Genomic DNA, 24,082 nt, shown 5'->3' with positions numbered 1-24,082 from the left:
GTCAATTTTCTTAAATCCCCAAAAATCATAGGAATTGTTGCAGCTTCAGGTGATGCAACATATTCGTTTATTGGTAAACAAATGGAATAAACCTCTGAATTAACATCATTGATAAAAACATTAACCAAAACAGTTGTAGCCAATGAACACATCAATAATTTTACTGGTATATCATTAAAGCCTGTCAGTATAAATGTTATCTCAAATGCTCCTGTACTTAATGTCCATGTAGAAATTTGATTAATATCTAGCACATTTACTGAATCACTCGTACTTGTATCTTGGACATCTGGCACAAAACCATTTTCTATGAACATATAAATAATTAATGTCAGGAATATGTCTTTCTGAGTTAACTCTGGGGATTGTGATTTTGTTATTATTCCCTTTATGATTTCTTCAAACTTAAGAGGTAATTTTTGACAAGTACTATCTTCTAGTCTAAAATTCATTATAAGGCATATTCAAGCACAATTGTTTTTAAATAATAAGCAGTATATATTTTAAGCTTCGAACATCCAATTCTCAAATAGGATTAAAGTCCAGAAACAAAGTATAATAGCTCTTCTGTTTATGTTGGTTAATTACAATTTTTTCAATAGCCTTCTGTTCAGTTCTTGTATGTGATTTAAATATAAATAAAAATATACAGAATATACGTAGCCCTAGGATTTAACGATAGATTTTACCAAAACAATATTGTATTTTGTATTGTCATTTGTCAGTTGCTTAAAGTCATCACAATGTCAAACAAGTTGCCATGTCTAAAAATTAAATAGCCTTAATTTCCAAAGAAGACATTTCTTAATAAAAAAGAAATAAGCAACACGATAATGTTTAATATATCGTGACAGAAAAACGGAACTGGATACTAAAAAAATAATTAAATCTGGGTAACTTTTAGAAAAAAAATCCTAGTTACTAATTTTATTTACACAAAGCTCAAACTACTTTTTGTTAAACATATTACAAAATTATACATAATGCGTATTTTATACTTCGTAGAAAGCATAATTATCCATTAGTTTTAACGAAATCATATTTTTACTATAAGTTATATGGAACATATTTTTTATAAAATAGTAGCAACAGAATTTTTATTTAGAACTTTATCCTAAGATAGTATTTATTGAATGAGGAAAAGCAATAATGTTTTTAGTGTCCTTAATTTGTACTTAATGTAACTCATGCTCAGAGTGGAGAAAAATCTGCATATGTCAGTTGAAATTCTATCTAACATGTCAACAAACTCACATTAGACCAGTGTGGTGGAATAACTCTATGTCACATTGAAAATGTTATATGAAGCTATTAGCTTTTGTAATAGTTTATCTATAGAAATATTATAAAATTGAAAAAAACTCTCCGTCTGTCTATTACGCTTTCACAGGTAGACTACTGAACCAATGTTGATGAAATTTGGTACGAAGAAAGCTTGAACCCCCCGGAAAGGACATGGGCTATTCTTTTTTTTCCTTTAAAGCAGGTATAGGATAAGGGACCATATATTTATTTATTTAATTTTCGAGTCTCCAACAAAAGATACACACTAAATACATATTTTTAAAATTAAACATTATATGGGTTACAAGTTGTGTACTACTTAAATTATAGGAAACCGCAGCATGCACTAAATATTAATTAACAACAATTAAGATAAAAAGTGAAAAAATATACATAGCAGTAAAAACAAATATAAATATAAAGAAGTAATTGGAGGATTTTTGTCAAAAACTGGATTTCATGCCATGGTATGAAATTCAGTGCAAAAATTCTCATCTTACAATAAACTAGCTAATAAGCTAGATGAGAATCACTAGATAATGTGAAAACATAGCTTAAAATACCAAACCAGTGGTATTCATTATTATTATTAGTATTAGAGAAACTCATTTAATGACAGGTTAACGATCTTATGCTTACAGGTTCTTATTGAATAAGTAACAAGAAGAATTAGAAAAATTTGTTTTATAAAATTGATAATGATAGCATACATGAATTGAGTATAACAATTTATAACAAAACATATAGGAATGGGTACTGGAAATCAAGTAATTGGTTCACGGTTGTAGTGTTATATTTTCATTATTTTGTCTTATAATCTGATGGGTTAGACACTCAATCCTGACCAAAACAAGTTTAAGCCTGGAATAAAACTTAAACCTGTGATTTTGAACCCAGAAACTCAGGATCCCCTGGTGAGACAATCAGCCAATGGGGTAATATGTAAAATCAGGATTTTACTTTAATTTTGATTTGAATATTCTTAGATAAATAAATATATATTCACATAAACAAATACTTAGATTAAATATACTTTTATAAAATTAAATAATTATTTTTATTTGATAAGTTATATGAGTTTTACAAAAACTTAGTTACATATACCATAGTACATGTATGATAAGTTTATGTTATCAAGTCACTACATAATATTATTATTAAGACCTCATAATACACTCTGTCAGTTAATGTAATATAAGCAATGCAAGTATATATATGTCACAAACTTGTACTATTAATTGTATATTAAGTCCATTGCTCTCAGTATGAGTAGAAGAATAAGAAAATAATTACTCAAAAGAGAAATGTTTACCAAAATTCTCTTTTAAAGTTGCTAAACAAAGATTAGTGTTATTTTAACATAGTGATACAAATTTAGGACTAAAGTTACTTTTCTGGATGGTATTGAGCCTAGTTTTTATTTCGTATTTTATTTATTTTTAAGTTTTGATTTAAATAAAGTATTAAAAAAAACAACTATGATCATAACATGAGTAACAATGCTGACCGTGTAACATAAGAGGAAATATGAAAGAGGTTATAGTTTTTCGATAGTTACAATAATTAACTTAACAAATACTTGTAACTAAAAATAATTAAGCACTTACCAGTATATCCACCGTTGTTTTTCTTCTTATTACTCTTTAAAGAACCATCCGAATTGTTGTAATTGTTCAAACTTTTTTCGTTGTCACTAGCCATTGAAGGATTTTCTTATAAAAACATTTGATAAAGATTCATTGTTTAAAAATACACTCTCAAAATCGTAAAACAGCTTCTTAAATATTTTATAAAAATAAAAAAATAGTAAACAATTTTTATTATTAGTAAGTAAGTAATATGATTACTAATACATGTTTACACCCTCGACAACTAAATACTGTTTGTTCGAAAACGTTTAAGAACAAATATAAAAAGACACATATTGGAATGTTTAATTTAAATAACAAAACGATAGTCGTTGCACTATGAAAACAATATTTGAAATATGGAAAACAAAAAATTATCTTCAAATCATATAAAATTCAGTTTTAAGGCACAGTTGAGTTGTTTACGATAAAGTTAGGCTCTTTCATTCGTTTTAGTGGACAAGTTATATTAATTATCTGTGTAATGATGTTACTGGTTGCCACTTTTCTGTTGTGCCAAATGACAATGATTTCTTTGAAAACTACATAAATCTTTAATTTTTTCAAAAATATTAAAGTCTCATATTTTCTTGTATATTAAAAATATTATTCACACTCAACTTTCCCTTATAAATAATTAGTTAATTATGCTGGCAACTTTAAAAAAATAAATTATATTTTTAATTTATAATCTATACCCATTTATCCAATAATACTGAATATTAGCAGACAGCAGTCCTGTGTTTGACTTGTTTGTTCTATATTTTGCTTTCATATTTACGCATAAAATTATAAAAGATCTTTATAAAAAAAATACAATCAAATATTAATCACTATCTTGCTCCTACGTGTTAAGTGTTTTCATACAATATAGTGCATTTGCTGATGTGATTTTACTGAAATGTCATCGTATATGGCAGGTGTTTTTGATTTAGATTTAGATGTGGATACAGTTACAGTCGGGGATTCTGATGAAGACGATATCATCGAAGTAGATGAGGTATTTCATATATATTGTCCAAACACCAATAGAGTAGAAATACCTAACCTAAAATTAATATATTTTCGCAGCTTTACATTCAAGGATTTTTCTTTTTTCTTATAATGATATTTAATCTTAGTGTTTTAGTTATATATTTAGTAAATATCTGAATTCAATTTGTAACTTTGATGTATGCTTGATTTCACTTAAAAAGATTGTATCTTCTAATTCATCAAACATTTACAAATCCAGGTTGATTATGATCCTGAACTACACGTGAATAATATAGTAGAGTAAGTATTATTTATTTTGTTAAAGGATTATTAGTTTTGAACTTATTATGATTTTGTAAATTTTGTTAAAAAGGTCTGAAGGATCAGAAACGATACAACTTTCAGAAGACAATGTTAATCCAGGTCAATGCAAAAGACTTGGACCCCAAGATTTTGAGTTGCGAAAAGTGCTGGGAAAAGGTGGATATGGTAAAGTTTTCCAAGTACGTAAGATTACGGGCCCAGACCCTGGAGCATATTTTGCAATGAAGGTTCTCAAGAAAGCTTCAATTGTACGTAATCAAAAGGACACTGCTCACACAAAAGCTGAAAGAAATATCTTAGAAGCTGTTAAGGTGATGGTTTATTTTCATCATACTTACTGTCATTAGATTTTAGAATTATAAAAATAGCACCTTGTGTTTTGATGGTGATTACAATGTTATTTCAATTCTTATCTAAAATAAATGTTTTTTGTTTTTCAGCATCCCTTTATAGTTGAATTAGTATATGCTTTTCAAACTGGTGGTAAATTATATTTAATTTTAGAATATTTAAGTGGAGGGGAATTGTTTATGCATCTTGAACGTGAAGGTATTTTTCTTGAAGACACAGCATGGTTAGTAAAATAGAAATTATTAAGTTTCTTATATTTGATGTCTCAGTAAGTTTTTAAATTAATTTAAAGTATCTAATATTATCTTATTATAAATAAGCATAAACAATAAACATGTAAGATAAGAATCATTATCATGATGTAAAGAAAACCTTATTTTTATTTTTCAGCTTTTATTTGTCAGAAATAATATTAGCCTTGGAACATTTACACAGCTTAGGTATAATTTATCGTGATTTAAAACCTGAAAATGTCCTTCTGGATGCTCAAGGACATGTTAAACTTACAGATTTTGGGTTATGTAAAGAGCACATTCAGGAAGGTATAGTCACACACACATTTTGTGGAACTATTGAATATATGTAAGTATATTAATAGATAATGAGGCATAGTTTTAGATTTTTTTGTGAATATTTTTTTGTGAATATAGCTTTAAAATTATAAATTTTAAGGGCACCTGAAATATTGACTAGGAGTGGTCATGGAAAAGCTGTTGATTGGTGGAGCCTCGGAGCATTAATGTATGACATGCTGATAGGGCAGGTATGGATGGATAAACAAATTTTCAGGAAGATACTTTTGTATCTTAGAATTATATATAAAAACAAGTATCTTCTTTTAGTTCCGTAGTATACTGTGTATATACTATCTATTAATAACCACATTTTACACATTTACAGCCACCATTTACTGGTGATAATCGTACAAAGACAATTGAAAAAATACTTAAAGGTAAACTTATGTTACCGGCCTACCTCACACAAGATGCTCGAGAATTGATACGGCGTCTAATGAAGCGCTCTGAAACTCAACGTCTTGGTGCTACTGGAGCAGCAGCAGTACGAGGTCATGCTTTCTTTAAGCATGTACAATGGGATGATGTCTTTGCTCGTCGACTGGAACCTCCTATTAAACCACGTTTGGTGAGTAACAGTTTTGGTTAAATAAAACAAAAACATGATAAAATTAATATTGTAAGAAATGTTTTAGTAATAATTGATTTTAGTAATGTTTTATATCTAAGGCAATACTCTTCATAGTTAAAAAATTAATTCTTAGTACATAGTTTACATATAAAAATAATTGCATTCATTTTAATTTCTTAACTGCTATTACTATTTTATTTATTATATAATATTTTAATTAAAGCTTATATAATTATTGTTTTCAGACAAGTGAAGATGATGTGTCACAATTTGATACTAGATTTACTCTGCAGACACCAATTGATTCTCCAGATGAATCAACACTTAGTGAAAGTGCCAACCTTATGTTCCAGGTATATATTATCTATAATATTATTATTTTTTTGTACATAATTTTCATATATAACCAATTTCTTGTAGGGTTTTACATATGTAGCGCCATCAGTGATGGATGAGATTCATAAGCCACGCGTAATAACCGCCCGTTCTCCTCGGCGTCCTAGACCACATCATCTTAACGCATTCACAGTGCCTCCTGCTTCCACTGCCCATTCACATCCACACGCTCAACAAGAAGACCTTATGGATGTACAAGGTTTGCCTATATAGTGAGTATTATGTTTACCTTTTTTTTTATTAAAGTAATATACAAACTATAAATATAGACTAAAAAATACTTTTGCATATAGTTAAGCAATGTTATGATAAGAGAATAAGAAGCTGGAATGATAAAAACTTTCTTTTATTTCAAACATTATTTATTAATATATATTATCACTAAAATTCACAATAGAAACTCTGTAAACTTACATGAGATAAAAATAAAATAACAAACTACTTTGACTACTTTTTTTATTATTAATTTTATTGGTGTATTTACTAACCTAATGAAAATGAAAAATAATAATTTCGCTAATTTTGAAAGTAAATAACTGATTCAAATAGTTTTTTCTTGGATAACCAATATATATTATAAATAATATAAGTATTATTCTCAAAGTACCTATAGTAATTTCAACCCAAAATATTTTTTATTTGTTATGCTTTTTTCATCTGTATGTTTATACAGATTAGAATCAATGACCTTTGATTTTTTTTTCAGGCCTAGAGTAATTTATATAGTTGACCATTTTATACAAAGGATGAATTCAACTACAAATGCTGCCCATCTATTATGTCCGTAAAGTAATGGTACTGTTTTATACAACTATTATTAAATGTACATTTTATACAAGTTACCGTTTAGTTTAATATTTTGGTAGGAATATAACATGTATTAAAATGTTCTAACCCAACTATTATGACAGAGATATTAAAATTAATTTACAATATACCTTGTTACCGTGCTTCATAAATTGAATTAAAAGGTCATTTTTATTTTGTAAATTGGAGTTTAATTTAAGGTAATCTGGTCTAATCTGCCTCCAATCAATTTTCAAAATAATTTAATTTTAGTTAAATAAAGTTTTTTTTTCGTATTTATAATTTTGTTTTAAAAATATTTTTAGTTTTACATCCTCACCCTAAATCCTGTATAATAGTTGCTCCATGTCTGATGATAGATTTCTGACTGTATAATGGTGTGTAAGGTACGCTTTAAACCAGTATAGTATAGTGTTCATAATTTATTTGTACATACATTGTCAATTATCAAAAAAGAAAACATTTCGAGATAATCTTTCTGAAGATATCAATCCAAATTGTTGTTCCTAACATGAGATGGCACTTTTGACAATGGATGGTGTTTAAATTCTAAATTTAAACATGAAAAAACGATTATTACTAAAGTGATAAGAGATCAACTTTAAATTAAATAATTAACTTTGTTTATGCAAAAAAATAAATTGGTATTGACACTAAAGAAGAAGAATTCATTGTATTGCTTACTTATTGAGAAGTTGACATTGAAACAAAATATATGTGCATTTTTTTTTTAATTTGCAAGTGGATAAGAACTTTAAAGCTAAACTTATTTCTCTAAACTATTTATGTGATAAAATAATTAAATGAATAGCTAATACAAATGAAATCAGAAATTTTAAATTTAATGACCAACAGATGAATTAATATTTTTCTCCAAAATCAGATGCTTATTTTATAATTATCACAAAGTTTCATAATCACGATTTTTCAAATCAATGAAGTATTTTACTTAAGAAATATTTTAAAAATTTAATAATTTAACTAAGGCAACTATTTCAATACTATTATTATGTTTGTATCGGGATCTGCCACTTGAAAAACCAACCAGCAGCATTTTTTTAGATTATTGAGTAAAATTTTTCAACACCAACAATTTAACCTGAAATTAGTTACTATTCAGGCCACCAGACGGCATGGCATGTCACAAACACTATGACAGATCCCAAATAAATATAATTATTTTATCAATCAGATTGATGCAAGCAAATAATGTATTATTAACACCTACAATGAATACATAACACAACAAAAAAAAAATTAGCAAAAATATAGTATACAAAAAAAATAATTAAACAATAAATTGCATATCCATACAATTTTCACAAAATAGGTAAATATGGGTACCACAGGACTCTGGAACTGACATAAACTGTACACTGCCATTACACATATTACTGTGCCTTTCTAAATTTTCATTAATATGTTTTTTAATGTTTGCTAATGACATTTCAGTTTTAATTTCAGTATGACATAATGAACATGACAAACAGTTATTAGCTAGAGTAAAGTTATTTTTTTGACAAAGAAAACAAATCACGCTGTCATCTTTTTGAATTGCAGACCAGTCAATAGTGTCGCTTTGTGACTTTTCATATTCTTCAATCCACCTAAAATTTTTTATATATTTGAATTGTAACATTTTTAATGGAATAAATATAATCAATTAAGTTTTAAGCTTCATGTAACTATATGGCTATAACTTTACTGCAGATATGAAAATATATCAAATGCAGGACCACTTCATCATACAACTTGGCAAGGATTTTGAGTACAACTAAGAAGTAAATCTTTTGGAATCTGGAGAGAAAAACAATTACATTAAATGACGTACTAATAATAATATTATGAAGCTAATTGTTAGCTTAATTAGTACATATTAAAGATGTATTGTTTGAATGTAATATTTAACTACTTTAAAGGAGATAATATATAGCCTATTCCAAAGACAGGACAAAAGATCATAATCAACTTTGAAACTGAATTTATATGATATAATTGATATTATTTTGAATAAACAATGGCATTCATTACAGATTTTAAAAAAATATTGTGTTTTTAATATCAGTGAAGTTGTTATATGAAATGTAAAGTAAAACTTATGTAGATATATAAGTAGTGAAATGGAATAGTGTTGTATTATAAATAAAGGTGTATAGTTCATGAACTGATTAAAATATATAATATAGCAGAGCTATTAGCAAATTTCATGAAATATGTATCATATGAACATTTAAGATTTGTTGTCTATACCTTCATATTTGAATAAGCTATATATAAGGTGCTAAGTAAGCCATATAAATATTTGAGATAAACAACATACCAATCTAATTCATTTTGTATGATTTCATTTTTAATTTCTTCCAATATTTTTGTTTCTTCATTATCTGTTATTTGTTCAATTTCAATATCATCTTTGTTAAAATTGTTTAATGTATTGTTGTAAATATCTGTTAATGTCAATCGAAGATCAGCTTCCACGGTAACACCGCGAATTCTGTTCAAGAGTTTGTCACGACATGTTTTCAAATTGTTTTTATAATCCTGCAATAAATTTACATTACAATACTGCAAATATAAAGAATAGTGGAAAAACAAAAAAAAATCCAAAAATAAAATTTACGTTTCTTATCTTCTCTTTTAATTGTACAGGGGATTGAATTTTTTTGGTCTTTAGATTTTTAAAAGACGGTGACGTGCCAAATTTATTCATTCTCGAAAACAATAACAATGATGATTACTATGTAAAAAGCATAATCTGACAGTAACTCCTTAAAGGTTTAGTCTTTTATCTGTTTGCTTGCAATGTTTAAATGCACGTCGTAATAACGATTTTATCAATAAAAGCGAATTGTGAAAAATAGTTGTAAAATAAAACACTGTATTCGTATATACAAACAGTTACTTTTATACTTGCTTGTTAGAATTTTGTCTTATGACAGGCTTTTGAAAATGACAAATACTATTCAGAGTTGCCAACAACAGGCAAAAACAAAAGCACGTGTTTCCTGCAGCTATGTATAACGTTACATTGTGGACATTGCAATGAGTATAGATTGACAGTTTATGAAAAGTCTGCTAATGCAGTTGTGGCTCTGATTCTCTGTCATTTTTTTTAAAGACATTAAATGTTGTGCAGTATTTGAAGTACAAGTAATTCGGACTTCAGAGCTTTTTGCAATTGAGCGAAGCCGTGGATGAAAACTATGATACAAATAAATTCTATTCTATTGTTCTTCTTTTAGACAGTATTAGTCAAAAATAATATTCTGACGAGAACATATACATATATATCTATAATTATATAACTATAAAGTGTTACAAATTATAGTTTTTTCTTGAATCTTTGCTGTAGCAACATTATGTTTAAATGTCAGATGGATGGAAATGGAAAAAAACAATGTGAGTGATAAGTGAAAATATGGCAAAATCTAAAAGTTAAGTTTTATTAAAGTAAAGTTTAGGTATATTTTTTATCGACTAAGTTCCCTAAGTTTTATAATATATAAAATAATGACCCACGTCGAAAAACGCCAAAGTCGCCCAGGCAAAGAGGCAATTCATTCTGGACATTTTATGGTATCGCAATTCGAAGCTGAAGATCAGGACGATTTTGATGACCTAGCTATTCCTGTACCTGATGAAGAACAAAACGCCCCTAAAGAATCTGCAGTAGCCACCTACACATTGCCTACGACCTCTGAGATATTTCAACATTCAGATAAAGAAGATAGTAAACAACATCAACAACTTTCTATTGAAATATCACTTACAAAATTATTTAAATGTATGACTTTAGCATATCGGTAAGTACGAACACTACAATATTTCTTTTAATTAAGACTTTTATTATATTCTTTATATTGTTCAGTTTAGATGCAGTTCATCAATATTTTGGCAATATAAATTCTTATAAATTAAATACTTTATTTGACTAGAGGGCTTCTTAAAAGGATACTGTATATAAAAGGAAAGAACGAACCATTAATTGCTTTTAAGAATATAAAATGATGAAAATATTGCTTGATTGCAATAAATCAGTTACTTTATCCTTTCCTTATATACCAGTTCGAACAGCATACAATAGTTAGTCTTAATATATAAATATCAATAGTTTCATGTTTTGAAATATTTTCTGACAGGGAGGAAACATTCATTTTCTAAATGGAATTGGTTTGCAAAGATAACAAAAGGTCATCAGAACCCGTACAAAAGACACAGGTCACTTGTTGTGATAACAGTCTGTAATACTTAGTTATAAACATTCTGTATAATAATAAATCTCATTATCAATAATTATTTTTGCTTTATTTAAACAAATTATATGATTTAAATAATTGACTATTCATCTTTTTTAATAAAATAATATAGATATTTAGATCATGTGTGATTAATAAAGGTTTTTTTCTCTGTAGGAAAGAACAGATCTCTTTTAACTTAGTAATATGCAGTCTGTATCTATTCAACTACTTCAGCTGATTTTAATAGTAATAGTATTTTCCATATCACTTTTGACTCTGTAATATGAGATGTAGATATTTGTTCATTATTAAAATATTGTTAGATTGATTTGTCTGACACTGGCTTGATGTATAACTGGTTTGTGTAATTATGAACACAATTCAAGTTTTAACATAAAAATAAAAAAAAATAATTAAAAAATAAATAATGCAAAGTGTTTATTGTACCTATACACAATGTCAAGATTTTTCTAATTATTTGAATTTATCCTTCCACAAGTAGCTACTAACTTTGCATCCATATATATTGTTGGTATAAACATATATATTTGAATGGAATCACTATTTTTTTATTATCTACTAGTGACCCACCCTGGCTTTGCATGGGTGCAATGCTGCTACTAAACATACTACAAAATGTTTTCATACAACATTCACAGCTTTTTTGTCATAAGACAATCCACAATGTCCCTGCATTTTAAATCTACAATATCTTTGAAAATATACATTTAAATTACATGCTATAAAGTGCCATATTAATTTATATTAAATGCACAATGTATTTAAGGTACTTAATTGGATAAGAATTAATGCTGTAATGCTTAATATCACTTTGTAAATAAGCCATTATTTCTCGTAAAAAGTAAAGAATAAAAAATGGTTACTGTGGGTTATCCCTAAAAGATAGCCTCATGATAAACCTCATGACTTTTTTGTAGTCCTTTTTAAGGTGTTCAATACTGTAGTACATTATTTTGACATGACATCACATTAGAATCCTCTAATATTATTAGTGTTTCTATAATATATTCTGCATGTTTTATACATATAAACCTTCCTCTTGAATTACTTCATCTATTAAAAAAACCACATCAAAATCCGTTGCATAGTTTTAAGGACAGACAGACAGCGGGAAGTGACTTTGTTTTAAACTATGCAGTAACTATGCAGATATTGCCTAATCATTTAAATTATAGTACATATACTTGGCTGATGTTTTTTGAAATATATTGTCTTTTAGATCAAATTAATTTTATTGTTATCTCATTTACATATTTACATACATGCCAAAGAAAAATCTCATATTTGTGGTTGAATGGAAATTACTATTTAAAAAAAAATTATTTGAAGATGTAATATATATTATTCTAATCAGCAGCTAGCAATATATATACATGTCTATTTAGAGTGATAGAAATGATGATAAGATACAGTCAGGTTTCATTCTTATCAAACAGTTATTTATAATAAGCTTAAGATCACTTATTGATAGCAACAAAGATAAGTGGCTTACTGTGTGCTCGTACGACAACCTTGTGTATCCCCAGTACGGTTTTACCATTAAGACTGTACTTGTATTTTTTGAATTACTTAAAATTATTCCTAAATCTTATAATGTATAATTCCAATCGGTTAAAAGCAAAAATGTTTCTAATGGGTTCAAGAACTTTTATAGTAAATTTAATTAAAAAAGTGCTTTTGTCTAACAATAGTTTGTGACGGTGAAGCTTAGAAAATTATGGTAAGTTGGATTGAAATGTATTTTATTTAAATTTCTCAGACAAAAACTAACCTCACCAAAATGGAATCGTTTCAAAGGTATAAAACTCCGGTGGAAGGACAAAATAAGATTAAACAACGTCATATGGAGATGCTGGCACATGCAATGTGAGTTATACAATTTAATAAATTGATTTAAAAATATGTGGATGTGTTTAAGAATTCATAATGTATGATAGATATAAACAAGTAATAATATATTAAACTGCATGAGGTTGATATCGTAAGACACATTATGCTTAGTTATGTTCAATCTTATGATTCTATTATATTGATTGTTTGTGTTCATCATACTGTTGACAGTGATACAAAATACACATGTAATTATGTTTGTCGCGACTGTTTTACTGTAGAGTAGTTTTACATTTTACATTCGAACTTGTTCTTATTTAATGTTTTTGATCAAGCATTTGGATATGATAGTGAACTAAAACTGAACTCCATGTTTCAATTATATCATATATGAAAACAAGAGTTTAAATTGAAAGTGTTTTAGTTTCTGTTTAGTAGTTTGAAGTCGTACTTATGGGGTCGCCTACCTACATTGATAAATATTCGATAATACGTATTTATTACGAAACTGATTATTATGGGCAGTAAAGTGGCCCTATTATTGATAACGTCCATTAGTAATTGACAATAGTAGTCTTCTGTACTCGAGCTGCGACGCTTTGAGTAGTGCTACAATTCTCAAAATGTGCTGTCTATATATCTCGCGATCACGGACGCGATGTAGAATTAAGATAAAAGTGTTATGATTTTCGTCTTGATGACGATCGTAGCTGTAGCTGTCTTTGTTTAATATACTTATAACAATGTTTGTAATGAAGTAGTGCTTTCCATTTTCGAAATTATTTGTTTACTTTTAAGGTGCAAAAAAAAGGTTTTTATAATACTAGACTATACATTTATAATAGTAGAATAAATATTTATCAAGCATGGACTTCACGTGGGCATCGATTCGACGAACGTAATTTTTCTTTAAATCATAAAGTTTCATTTTAGTAAAATGACTATACTAAAATGTAGTAAAGTTGTATCAGTTTGTCGTACACAACTACAGAAAGTGTCCGTTTCATATTCAAAATAAGTAAGAGAAATTTAATATTCGCACATATTTAAATTGAAACAAATTTTCAGTTATAAAGAAACAAAACACTTTAGTCTGCCAGTTCGCATCCCCATTGGATGTTGACACGCATGTGAAACCAGAGGTATGAAGATAAATATGAAGAATAATAATCTTTGTTCCTATATTTCGCTAAACGAAACATTTAATTACTTAAAATATTTTTAGACAACAATATTAGAAGGCAAATATTGGAAAAGAAGAGCCGAAGCTGTGATAGCGGAATATAAAAAATGGCGCATGTTTCATATTATGAGGCTCTTCGGCAAGGGGGACACCTCTGTCCAGGATTCGGTAAATGGTTTACTTAGTTTTTAGAGTCAATGTATTTAAAGCGCTTTTTGAGACTTAGCCTCCTTGCTTAATTATTATTTATCTGTATCAGAGTATTGGTCTAATTGTTATCGACCACTCTTATTTTTTAATAATACTTTAATAATACTTTATTAATACTACCTTTACACCCTCGAATGAGCACGTTCACGCAATATACGAGGCTGTTTACTGCTTTTCTTAAATAATATAAATGCATCAATGCATCAATTTGCAGATGTCAAAACTATGCGGTTTTCAGATGTCGGACATGGACACCGTCGAGTCTCAGTGCAGCGACTTTGCTGCCAACATGCTCACCGATGAGGACTACCTGACCTTCATGAGTGACACACTCTTTTCAACCATCACAAATCATCAACCTTTCGCATTTCCAGATTGCAGGGAAATCGGTATTCTTATTTACTTCAAAAGCGAAAAAAATATTGATCTCTTTGTCGTGTCATACAATGTTGTTTTCAATTTTAGCCAGAGGTGCAAGCTTAGCTGATTTCATTCAACCAAGCTTAGGTCCTCTGCAACCAAATCTCGATGATTTGATGGATACTCTTGAACCGTTCCAAGGTACAGCATAGGTTTACATCTGACTAAATCATTTCAATATTTATTAGGAAATTTATATTATTTTTTGTTTATTCACTAGACCTTCTTTCAAGTTCTCGCTTGCCGCCTGTACCGGAAGAGACGACAATTTCTTCTGAAGATCCCTTATACAGGAGTGGAATGTCAGTAGATTCTTATAATCCACAGAACTATATTGCTGACAATCAAAATACTACAGTCGCAATGCCTACCAGTCAGATGACTATTCATGGTATTTGCGCTATTATAATTATATTAAACGTTAAGTCCACTAGCATAAAATTTAAATAATTCCTCCATTCCAGGTACTAACAGTAACACCCAAATGATATCGATGTCGGAGCCAGTAAAAAATGATCAATTACGTGTGTACAATGGACGTCTGTTCGCGACATCAGACTTGTCTAATAATATTCTGGGTACGCAGGAAATGTTGCCGTCGTTTCCTCAGAATACTTACGAACAGCAAAATGCAACGCATCCAGAACAAATGCATGGTAACGTCTACGCGAGCAAGTCGCCTCGAGTACAGTTTGTAAATACGCAAACCAAAATTCTTCCTCAACAAGATACATGCTACCCTAAATACAATTCCGGTGAGTATCTTACATGCGGGATAGAAGTAGATTCATGAGTCGTTTAACCTTAATTTGATAATGTGGTCTGTTCCCCAGCTTTACCGCCATCACAGACCGCGCCAGAAACTGTATCATTGCTTCAGCAGCCGGTACAGAATTCTAAATATGCTTCTACTTTAGTAATACAAGGAAGGAGTGGATATGGTCGAGAGAAACCACGGTCTAGGCTAAGTCATTACTCGGGTCAGGTGACGAACAACCACTACCAGGGTTACTCGCAACCTCTGCAAAACCCAGTGCACGTGGCACCGCAGAGCTATGACGTGCGGCCGTCCGTACGACACTCCCCTCCTCAAATGCAGTACCTGCAACCGAACCCGGTAGACTTCAAGGCGAAATCTTCACCGAACAGCGTCAACACGCGATCATTCAAATTACCTTCGCCACCTCTAGTGCCGGTAACGTCGCAACAGGTAAACCACAAGAGTAACATTTTGTTATCGAAGTCGTGTCATTAACAAATCTGGAACATAACGACAATTTGACGTCTCGTCACTCAGGTGCAGGTTGCGGTGGGTGTCAACGTGGTGAGCGGCCTGAGTGCGGCTAGTGCGAAGAGTGTCCGTAACAAGGAGCAGTACCGTTCGCACAGCTTGCCGCTGGGAGCACAGCTCAGCGCAGACTGGGTGGTTAGCGCGCCCGCAAACACGCATACGCCCTCACACACGCATACGCACGCCCACGCCCATGCGCACTCGCTCGACGCCTCCAGCACGCACGCCTCGCGAGTGAGACATCAATACATTTTCGGTGTACGATAAATATCCGTGTCGTATCTGGGAGAGTTAAATTATTAATCTGTCGACAGGCGCGCGAGGTGACTCCCGGAGCCATTCGCATCCGGTCGAGGTCATCGTCCAGTGGTGTGTCTGCGGAGGGCGCGAGTGGCGGTGTTGGCGGTGGCGGGGGTGGTGCCACGCGCCGCCCACCGCCGCTCACGAGTGTAGCCTCCGAGCCCACGCTTCCGCAAGCCAGCGTCATGCTCGCGCAACTTCTCTCAGCCCAACACTGTTAGTTTTGTTAATGTTTTAATAATACAACGCGAACAGTTGACAAGGTATCTCATGTACCTTGATTAACAAAGATGGTGTGGTTCGAATCGCGCCTTCGTACAATTATTATGATACTCAAGTACTTGACGTGTATTTGTAATATAAAATGAACAAAAGCTTCTAATTTTCAGCTCAAAGCTTGTATAAATTGAATAACAGCGTAGAGGAGAGTGTGGGCGTTAGTGATCCCACAAAGTCCCCCATCCTTAGAGGACAGCCCTCGCCCATTGGGAGTGATATCATATCACCTCACCATGTAAGTATTTTAATTTTATTTATATATTATAATTTAGTTAAATTCGTTAGGTATTGTGAAAAATGCAAACTTAGTAGTTCATAATGTTATCTCACCACGCCCCCCCGACGCGCCTCCAGTAACCGGGCTCGTGTTGCCATTTTATCTTCATACTTTTGCAAAAGATATATTATTGCAAAATAATTATGCCACTTGTTTATCGAAGTTATATTGCTAAGCTATGATATTTATCGTATTATTAAATTTATTAAGTTTTAATACTTTAAAATACCTATGAAATATTACATACATATTTGAAAATCTTTTAATCAGTTTTATTTCTAATATATTTAGAATTTCAGATTTAAATTTATTCGAGTTAATTTTTATTATAGACATCAAATATTATTTACGTTATATTCGTAATGCATCTTAGTATTAAGCCAAGAACTAGAACGTATTTTTTTATATTTGTTATGATAAAAATGCAATTAATAGATATTATATATACATTACAACTTTCCTACTTGAAATACTATATATATTTTTTGTACAATATTAAGTATATATAAATTATTGTTATATTAGTAAATTAAATTAAAACAAAATATAGAAACATGTCAAGTGAAATCTTTTTAACACAAAAGAGATAACAAGGAAATAGTTTGCTATAAAGATTTTGAGGTTTAACAGCGAGGTTAGAAACAATCGGCCGTATTTATCTAATAGACGGTCCGTTATCAGTTATTTGCGAATTTCTTATCCTAATCAACGCAGTACTGACGATTTGTGACATTGTTTTCATCGCCAATCACGCTCCCAACTTGTGCAAATTTTTGTCGCCTGATGCCAGACTTCGATCCCGCGCCCGTTATCTGCACTGAAGCAATAAAACTACTGTCACTATCTGTCTGTTGGTGGGTTTCTGGCAAAGAAACTGATAAGATTGTTGAGTAGACGAGCAATGTATGTGCGTGAATGTTAACTGATTGTGAACTCCGAGAAATGTATTACTTCCTATATTTTAAAATAGGTCAGATCAAGTAATCTATCGAATGATTTTTTTGTGTACTTATGCAATGATTATTTTTTTATCATCCATGAACTACTTTATGTTTTTTATTTTACATTTTAAATTAGTTTGCTTCCTGCACCTTTTTTTGAATTCTTAATAACGGTAGTAAATAAGTATCAAAATAAGGGCTTAATAGTAGGTCATTTTACAGAATTGTATTAAATGTAAAGCCACCAACAGTGCAAAATGTAGGTTCTACCGAGAAGAACTGGCGAGAAACTGTGATTTCTCTGTTCCGAAATAAGGTTTTTTTTTAAATTATATATTTAATCTTGTGTTCAATAATATAATGCCTTATTTAATACTGTTTTTTTTTAAATGTTTTAAATAAATTAGCAAAATTAAAATACATACCTATACAATATATCGGTTGATAAAAAAACAAAACACAATTCTTAAGATAGGTCTAGCATAATCATTATAAAATGAGTTATGAACACATAATTTTTCATTAAAATATATATTGATTTCAAGATTTTGTACGCTATAATTATTCTATTCACGGCGCTTGATATTTTGCGCATTCCCGTTCTCGTGTGTTTTCATAAAAATGATTTATCTTGGACATGCGTGATCATAATAATCATTTCACGGATATAGTAAATATCCGTGAAATGAAACAATACAGAAGTTTGGTTCAAATCTAGTAGTGGTTCTAGCATTTTATTAAATTTCTCTATACGAGATTACTATTAGGGATAAATTAAAAGCTTTGGTCCGACTGGTGCTTGGTCTGTAGTATTGAACGAGAACGTATACAACGAATATTAATCATTATCGTCGTCATCATTATAATCCCTATCAATAGATAATCCAATTATTATTATTTTAGAGGTTAATACGTATACTTAATTTTTATCTGTTTTTCACTTGGGAATATTCATTAGAATAAATTAAGTTAACTTTCTGCATGATATAAGACTAAAGTATAGAGTTGTGCTGGTGCCCTAAATATACTAGTGGGTGCTCGTCCTTTGTGCGCGCCCGTCTGGGTAGGTACTAGGTAGCAATCACTCATCATAACATATTCTACCGCCAAGCAGCAATACTTTCTGAAGCAGTTACTGTCTGAAGGGCGTGTGAACCAATGTAACTACAGGCACAAATGACATAAAGTCACTGTTCCCAGGGTTAGAAAAAGTTTATATAATATGCTTAAAAAAAAATTTTATATATCAAAGAAAAATAATGAACAAATTCACTTTCACGTTTATAATATTAGTTATTACTAACTAGGATTCGTCCTACTTGACTATGACATGACTTGCGTTTTTGTAGAGTATTTTTTAGTACTCAAATAGATTACAATATGATCGGGATACTTGTTTCTATGCTGCGGGTAATTCTTATCTCCACAATCCACATACGATAGTAACAAAGCTAACGATTAAGCAAATATCGATTTTCTATTACATGTGTGTGTTAGAGAAGTAATCATAATATCGAAATATTGATTAATACATGTCTGCGCCATTGTTACACACATACAAACACATGATTTGTATGAAATAGTCATGTAATACAAATTGTCTAGAATTTGTCAGACAGGTGGAAGTTTAAAATTACTACTTTGAGCCTTAACTTTGTAGATTTATATACGATTAAATAATGGCCGTGTCTAATTATTAGGTTAAACCTATTGTTTTTTTATGATATAGGTTGGCAGGTGGGCAAGTGATCCACCTGATAGTAAGTGGTCACGACCGCTTATAGACATTGCCGATGCTAGAAATATTAACCATTCCTGACCGACTTTGATAAGGAACTACACCAACTATGGAAACTAAGATGCTACCTCTTTGTAAGCCCCACCACCAAGAGATATATGTATTTGATATGATAAAAAGAGATTAAAAATATGGAAAAAAGGTATTGAACCGTTTTGTCATTGCCTATTTATATCTGTATAGATAACGCGTGAGATTATTGCAGACGAGGAAAAGGTTGGAGATGAAAAGGTGAATGGCGATATGTGTTACTTAATGATGAGATCTCAATTGTATAACGTAACATGCGTACCTTACATCGCTAAAGTTACGTCATACTCAATATTATTTTTACAATATTCATTCGCTTACTTATTATTTGAGACACGCTTATTTTATTGGAGCAGATTATATACTAAATAAAACTTTTGATATATGTATGAAAAATATTAAAACTCAAATGAAAAACTCAGTTAAATGATTGGCATTAAATGATAAAAATATGTTAGATTTATTAAGCCTGCTGCCTTTTTCATTTTATTATCCGACAAAAACAAATAGGCTGCCTTGGGCGCTCCAAATATGTATATGCTTGTAGATATTTGCAAATGCATATTATCCGGTGTCAAATAATTCCAATCTCTTTTAGAAAAAATGATTCGATTTATAAAAACAGTTATAATAACGTCAAAATATTTCTCTTTTTTAAATATTAGAATCTTAAACTTATCCAAAGTGTATACAATTTTCCAGGCAAATAAAAATTATTTTCATCGAAAATTTGTTTTTCGGTGGATTATTATTTTTTATAGTTGGTATATTTTAATTATCATACAGGAGGAACAGAGCACTTTGATTTTAACTTGAATTTGGATAAGAATGCATTTGAACAGCTAAAAGCATTTATTGTTTTTTTTTTTAATTTAAAATACAAGCAAATAGGCGGCCCGCCTATCATCTATTGTTAAATAGTCACCATAGCTTGCAGACATTATCACTGTAAGAAATATTCTCCACCAAACCGAATGGGAATATTGAGAAGTTTTTAAAGAAGGGTACCCAATTTTGTCATTTTTACGCGAGTTGCTTGTGGCTGACAGTTGAACTAAAGGTCGCAGTTTAAGTTGGAATTCAATCTGATGTAAAGGAATTTCTAAGCAACATGAGCTAATGGAACCGTGGTCGGCAGTCGCGTGCGCAGTCGCTGTCTCCACCGGGTTCGCCGAGCTCGGAGCGCGCGGGGTCGCCGCGGGAGTCGCGCGAGGCGCGTCGCACGCATCTTCACGCTGAACAGAAGCGTCGATACAACATCAAGAATGGTTTCGACACGTTGCAGGCGCTCATACCACACCTCAACACCAATCCTGCCGCTAAGGTAAATATTTAATATTAATGTATTTTTTTCACATTTTATTCTTATTAGGCCGAGGTGGCACAGTGGATCTTAACAGAAGTTCGTATCATGCTCTTGACTTGTGTTTTTAATAATTAGATAAATAAATTGATATCGGACTCGATATTGAAATAAAATATTTTTAGAAAACCATAAATTCTGCCAATATCGGAACAATTATACCACTATTGGAAACTTTACTTGCTTAATTCCAAACTGGAATCAAGTCTGCCCAGGCAGAGCGGTATTCAGCACATATGCAGCACACGAACCTCTCGACCTGGGCGGTCGCAGCTATCAACTGACATTGCAAATGTTTGATGATTTTCAGATTAGTAAAGCTGCCATGCTACAAAAAGGGGCCGAGTATATCAAGCAGTTGAAGGCAGAGAGGAATCAAATAAAAGAAGAAATGGAAAGTTTACGACAGCAGATCGAATGCTTAAATAATTCCATTTCGTAAGTAACTTAACATTCTTAGCTTCATTCGTCACATTTGTGTATCTCACACCGTGAGATACACAAATGTGACCGTCGGGCGTTACCCGCAGCAACTGCCACTCGCTGCTGCCGGCGACGGGCGCGCCCGTGTCGCGCGGGCGCGCGGGCCGCCTGCGCGAGATGTTCGCCGCGCACGTGGCCGCGCGCACCGCGCACAACTGGAAGTACTGGCTCGTATCCTTTACACGACTGCTTCACAATTTTACACCGTCGATTGGGTTCCTACTGTTTAGTTTTAAAGTTCATCATTCTTTGAATCCGACCAATCGTAAGACTATCGGAGAAGACTACGTTAATATTATTCTAACTTAGAATCGTATGTGTCTGTATGAGTCTTTCTAGAGCGATAATTTCTTAACGAGCGTACAGTTCAGCGTGGTGAGCGCGGCGCTGGTGGAGTCCTTCAGTGCGTGCGTGTCGTGCAGCAGCGCCGCCGACCTCGTGCGCACCACGCTGCTGTGGGCCGAGCAGCACTGCTCGCTCGTCGAGATGCGCCCCGGTACGTAAGAGATAATCCGCGCGTTAAATCTCTTAAATTCTTTTTTATTTATAGTTTTTTTTCTTATTTCAATTTATAGTATAAATAATGAATTTTAATTGTTCTTGAAAATAATTTGTCACCCATCGCAGAGGGCCTCTATCCCTTTGGGCTCTTCATACTTCGACTGGCTCGCTGGTCTTGTTTAGTTTAGTCAGCTCCTAACCTGAGGTGCTTGATTCAAATACTCTTATATGGTTTATATGCTATTGGGTTTTCTTATGTTTACAATTCTAAGAATCATCATCGACTATGTAAATGAGAAAGAGAAAGCGCACCTCACGCATTGTAGTCTCAAGTGGGGACAGCCAATTCATTCCGTAATTGCAACACAAATTGCTATTTCTGCAGCGGTTTTGAACTCGTTACGAGTCCTCTGTACGACGACCGACATTCTGACGAGTCCAGAGCGACTCGCGGACGAGGCGCGCGCCGCCGCCGCCGCCGCCGGCGTCAAGCGCGAGCCCACGTAGCGAACACCGCCGACAGCGCCGACACCGCCGACACCGCCCACACCGCCCACACCGCCCACACCGCCCACACCGCCCGACACACCAGCCATCTACCGACCTACCGCCCGCCCGACCAGCAGTGAGAATTACACCTGATGCGAATGAATTCGATTTATTTCGCTACTTTCACCGCAATCGTTATATTTCATTATTCGAAAATTTGTTAAATATTCTTATGATTTGCTCGTAAAGATGTCTGAAAGTTGAAACTTATGTATCAGCGTAATTCTCGCCGAAATGGTCATAGTGTAAGTTTATTTGCAGCTCGTTAGGTATTAATTATGAATTGAATCGAACTTTGCTTCGTGTTCGTGTAAATTTGTCTCGACGAATGTATTCGATCTACTTTAATTTTAGTAACAGCGCTGAATGAAGGCGGCGTGGATCGGCTCTGAGTAAATGTCCTAAAATTTACCGAGAAATGTTGAATTGATTAACTAAATGATTGATTAACTTTATATTTATTTTATATATTTGTTACAATAAAATTAATTATTGTAAAATATATGTGAAATTAAATTATAACAACTAAATTAATTGATTATTCGAGACATGCTAGAGAACATGAGGTGCGATCGCGATTAAAAACCTGCTTTGTACCTAAAATAATTAATACTCAACAAAGGCGTTAATAAAATGGCGGTGTTTCCGGCCATATATGAATATGTGCAATTGTTTTGGTGTTCACGTATTGATCTTATGATCGAAGCGCACAATTTTGTTAATTTTGACGGGTAACGGTCGAGCTTAAACAATTCCGTAGTAAAATTAAAGTCTTATGATTATCTGACATTGTATCAATATAATATACAATTATTAAAATATAGTTAATTATTTTAGCTCAATAATTTACAAAAATCAACGAATCTTAAATAATTATGTATCTTTAATCCAATTATAATATAACAGAGTGAATGTAAATACATACGAATATTAATAATAATGAAAACGAATCAGTGGCTTGCTATCGTGCCTTCTCTATTAATATTTGACGATGTAACGTTTAAGCCGCTGTAGTCGCTACCAAAGATTGCAATGTCCAATCTTACGAGCACCGCGCGGGACTCGGCGTCCCGAGTGTACGGCGGTCGCGTCAGCCGACCCGTCCCGTTGCAAGTGAATACCAATATAGTCATTAAGCGAAAAAAGAGAATTTATTAAATATGTCGAGATTTAATTTAGAATTACTGTAAGTATATTTACGCGAGTAAGGTACTTTAAGTAAGTAAATATTTTTATATGGTTTGTGTCGTGACACAAATATTTTTATATAAACTGTATAAATCGGTGCCAACGTAAATATTGTTGTAATTTGTTATATAGTAATATAATTGTCTAATGTATCGTTGACTCTGGTAGCACGTTGTATTTGGAGGCGCTTTCGCCCTCGAGTGAGCTTTAATGAGTTATTTGCAATTGTTGTTCTTATGGAAATACAGTTTGAAATGAAATCTTCTACT

The 24,082-nt window shown here is 31.8% G+C and overlaps 4 protein-coding genes across 12 annotated transcripts in view; 2 read left to right on the top strand and 2 right to left on the bottom strand.

The window, feature by feature from the left end:
• Nucleotides 1-3,065, bottom strand: part of LOC125064957 (phosphatase and actin regulator 4) — a 53,280-nt gene extending 50,215 nt beyond the window's left edge. For 3 of the 6 annotated variants that reach the window (XM_047672294.1, XM_047672298.1, XM_047672299.1), the window contains exon 1: nt 2,892-3,061. In XM_047672294.1, the coding sequence (XP_047528250.1) occupies nt 2,892-2,985 (94 nt within the window). In that variant the 5' untranslated portion in view covers nt 2,986-3,061. Of the gene's footprint in view, nt 1-2,891 lie in introns of all 6 variants that reach the window. The other 3 variants (XM_047672293.1, XM_047672295.1, XM_047672300.1) reach the window with 3 other exon arrangements.
• Nucleotides 3,066-3,627: 562 nt separating this feature from the next.
• Nucleotides 3,628-7,159, top strand: LOC125064630 (ribosomal protein S6 kinase beta-2). Its single transcript, XM_047671781.1, has 10 exons — nt 3,628-3,912; nt 4,147-4,187; nt 4,261-4,522; nt 4,652-4,785; nt 4,953-5,144; nt 5,235-5,325; nt 5,463-5,705; nt 5,954-6,061; nt 6,129-6,316; nt 6,811-7,159. Coding segments are annotated over exons 1-10 (1,359 nt in total). The 5' UTR covers nt 3,628-3,813; the 3' UTR covers nt 6,812-7,159.
• A 466-nt stretch (nt 7,160-7,625) lies between these two features.
• Nucleotides 7,626-9,845, bottom strand: LOC125064631. Its single transcript, XM_047671782.1, has 3 exons — nt 9,532-9,845; nt 9,232-9,452; nt 7,626-8,518 (listed from the first exon to the last, which is right to left on the bottom strand). Exons 1-3 carry the CDS (start codon nt 9,619-9,621, stop codon nt 8,200-8,202), a joined length of 630 nt encoding a protein of 209 aa, XP_047527738.1. The 5' UTR covers nt 9,622-9,845; the 3' UTR covers nt 7,626-8,199.
• A 434-nt stretch (nt 9,846-10,279) lies between these two features.
• LOC125064955 (carbohydrate-responsive element-binding protein) lies at nt 10,280-24,064 on the top strand. Of its 4 annotated transcripts, XM_047672290.1 has the most exons (18): nt 10,280-10,714; nt 12,930-13,036; nt 14,069-14,142; nt 14,226-14,351; nt 14,608-14,782; nt 14,859-14,954; nt 15,034-15,204; nt 15,278-15,568; nt 15,647-16,023; nt 16,111-16,338; nt 16,419-16,620; nt 16,794-16,918; nt 20,868-21,053; nt 21,403-21,530; nt 21,623-21,746; nt 21,942-22,071; nt 22,462-22,613; nt 22,650-24,064. In XM_047672290.1, exons 1-17 carry the CDS (start codon nt 10,422-10,424, stop codon nt 22,581-22,583), a joined length of 2,955 nt encoding a protein of 984 aa, XP_047528246.1. In that variant the 5' UTR covers nt 10,280-10,421; the 3' UTR covers nt 22,584-22,613; nt 22,650-24,064. The 4 variants fall into 4 exon arrangements, with proteins under 4 accessions (XP_047528246.1, XP_047528247.1, XP_047528244.1 ...); XM_047672291.1 differs by having other exon boundaries at nt 14,632-14,782; nt 22,462-24,064; XM_047672288.1 differs by having other exon boundaries at nt 22,462-24,064.
• Nucleotides 24,065-24,082: the final 18 nt, after the last annotated feature.

Source organism: Vanessa atalanta, chromosome 6 (assembly GCF_905147765.1).
Source record: "Vanessa atalanta chromosome 6, ilVanAtal1.2, whole genome shotgun sequence".
Classification (NCBI taxonomy): Eukaryota; Metazoa; Arthropoda; class Insecta; order Lepidoptera; family Nymphalidae; genus Vanessa; species Vanessa atalanta.
This window is presented reverse-complemented; position numbering and strand designations above follow the sequence as displayed.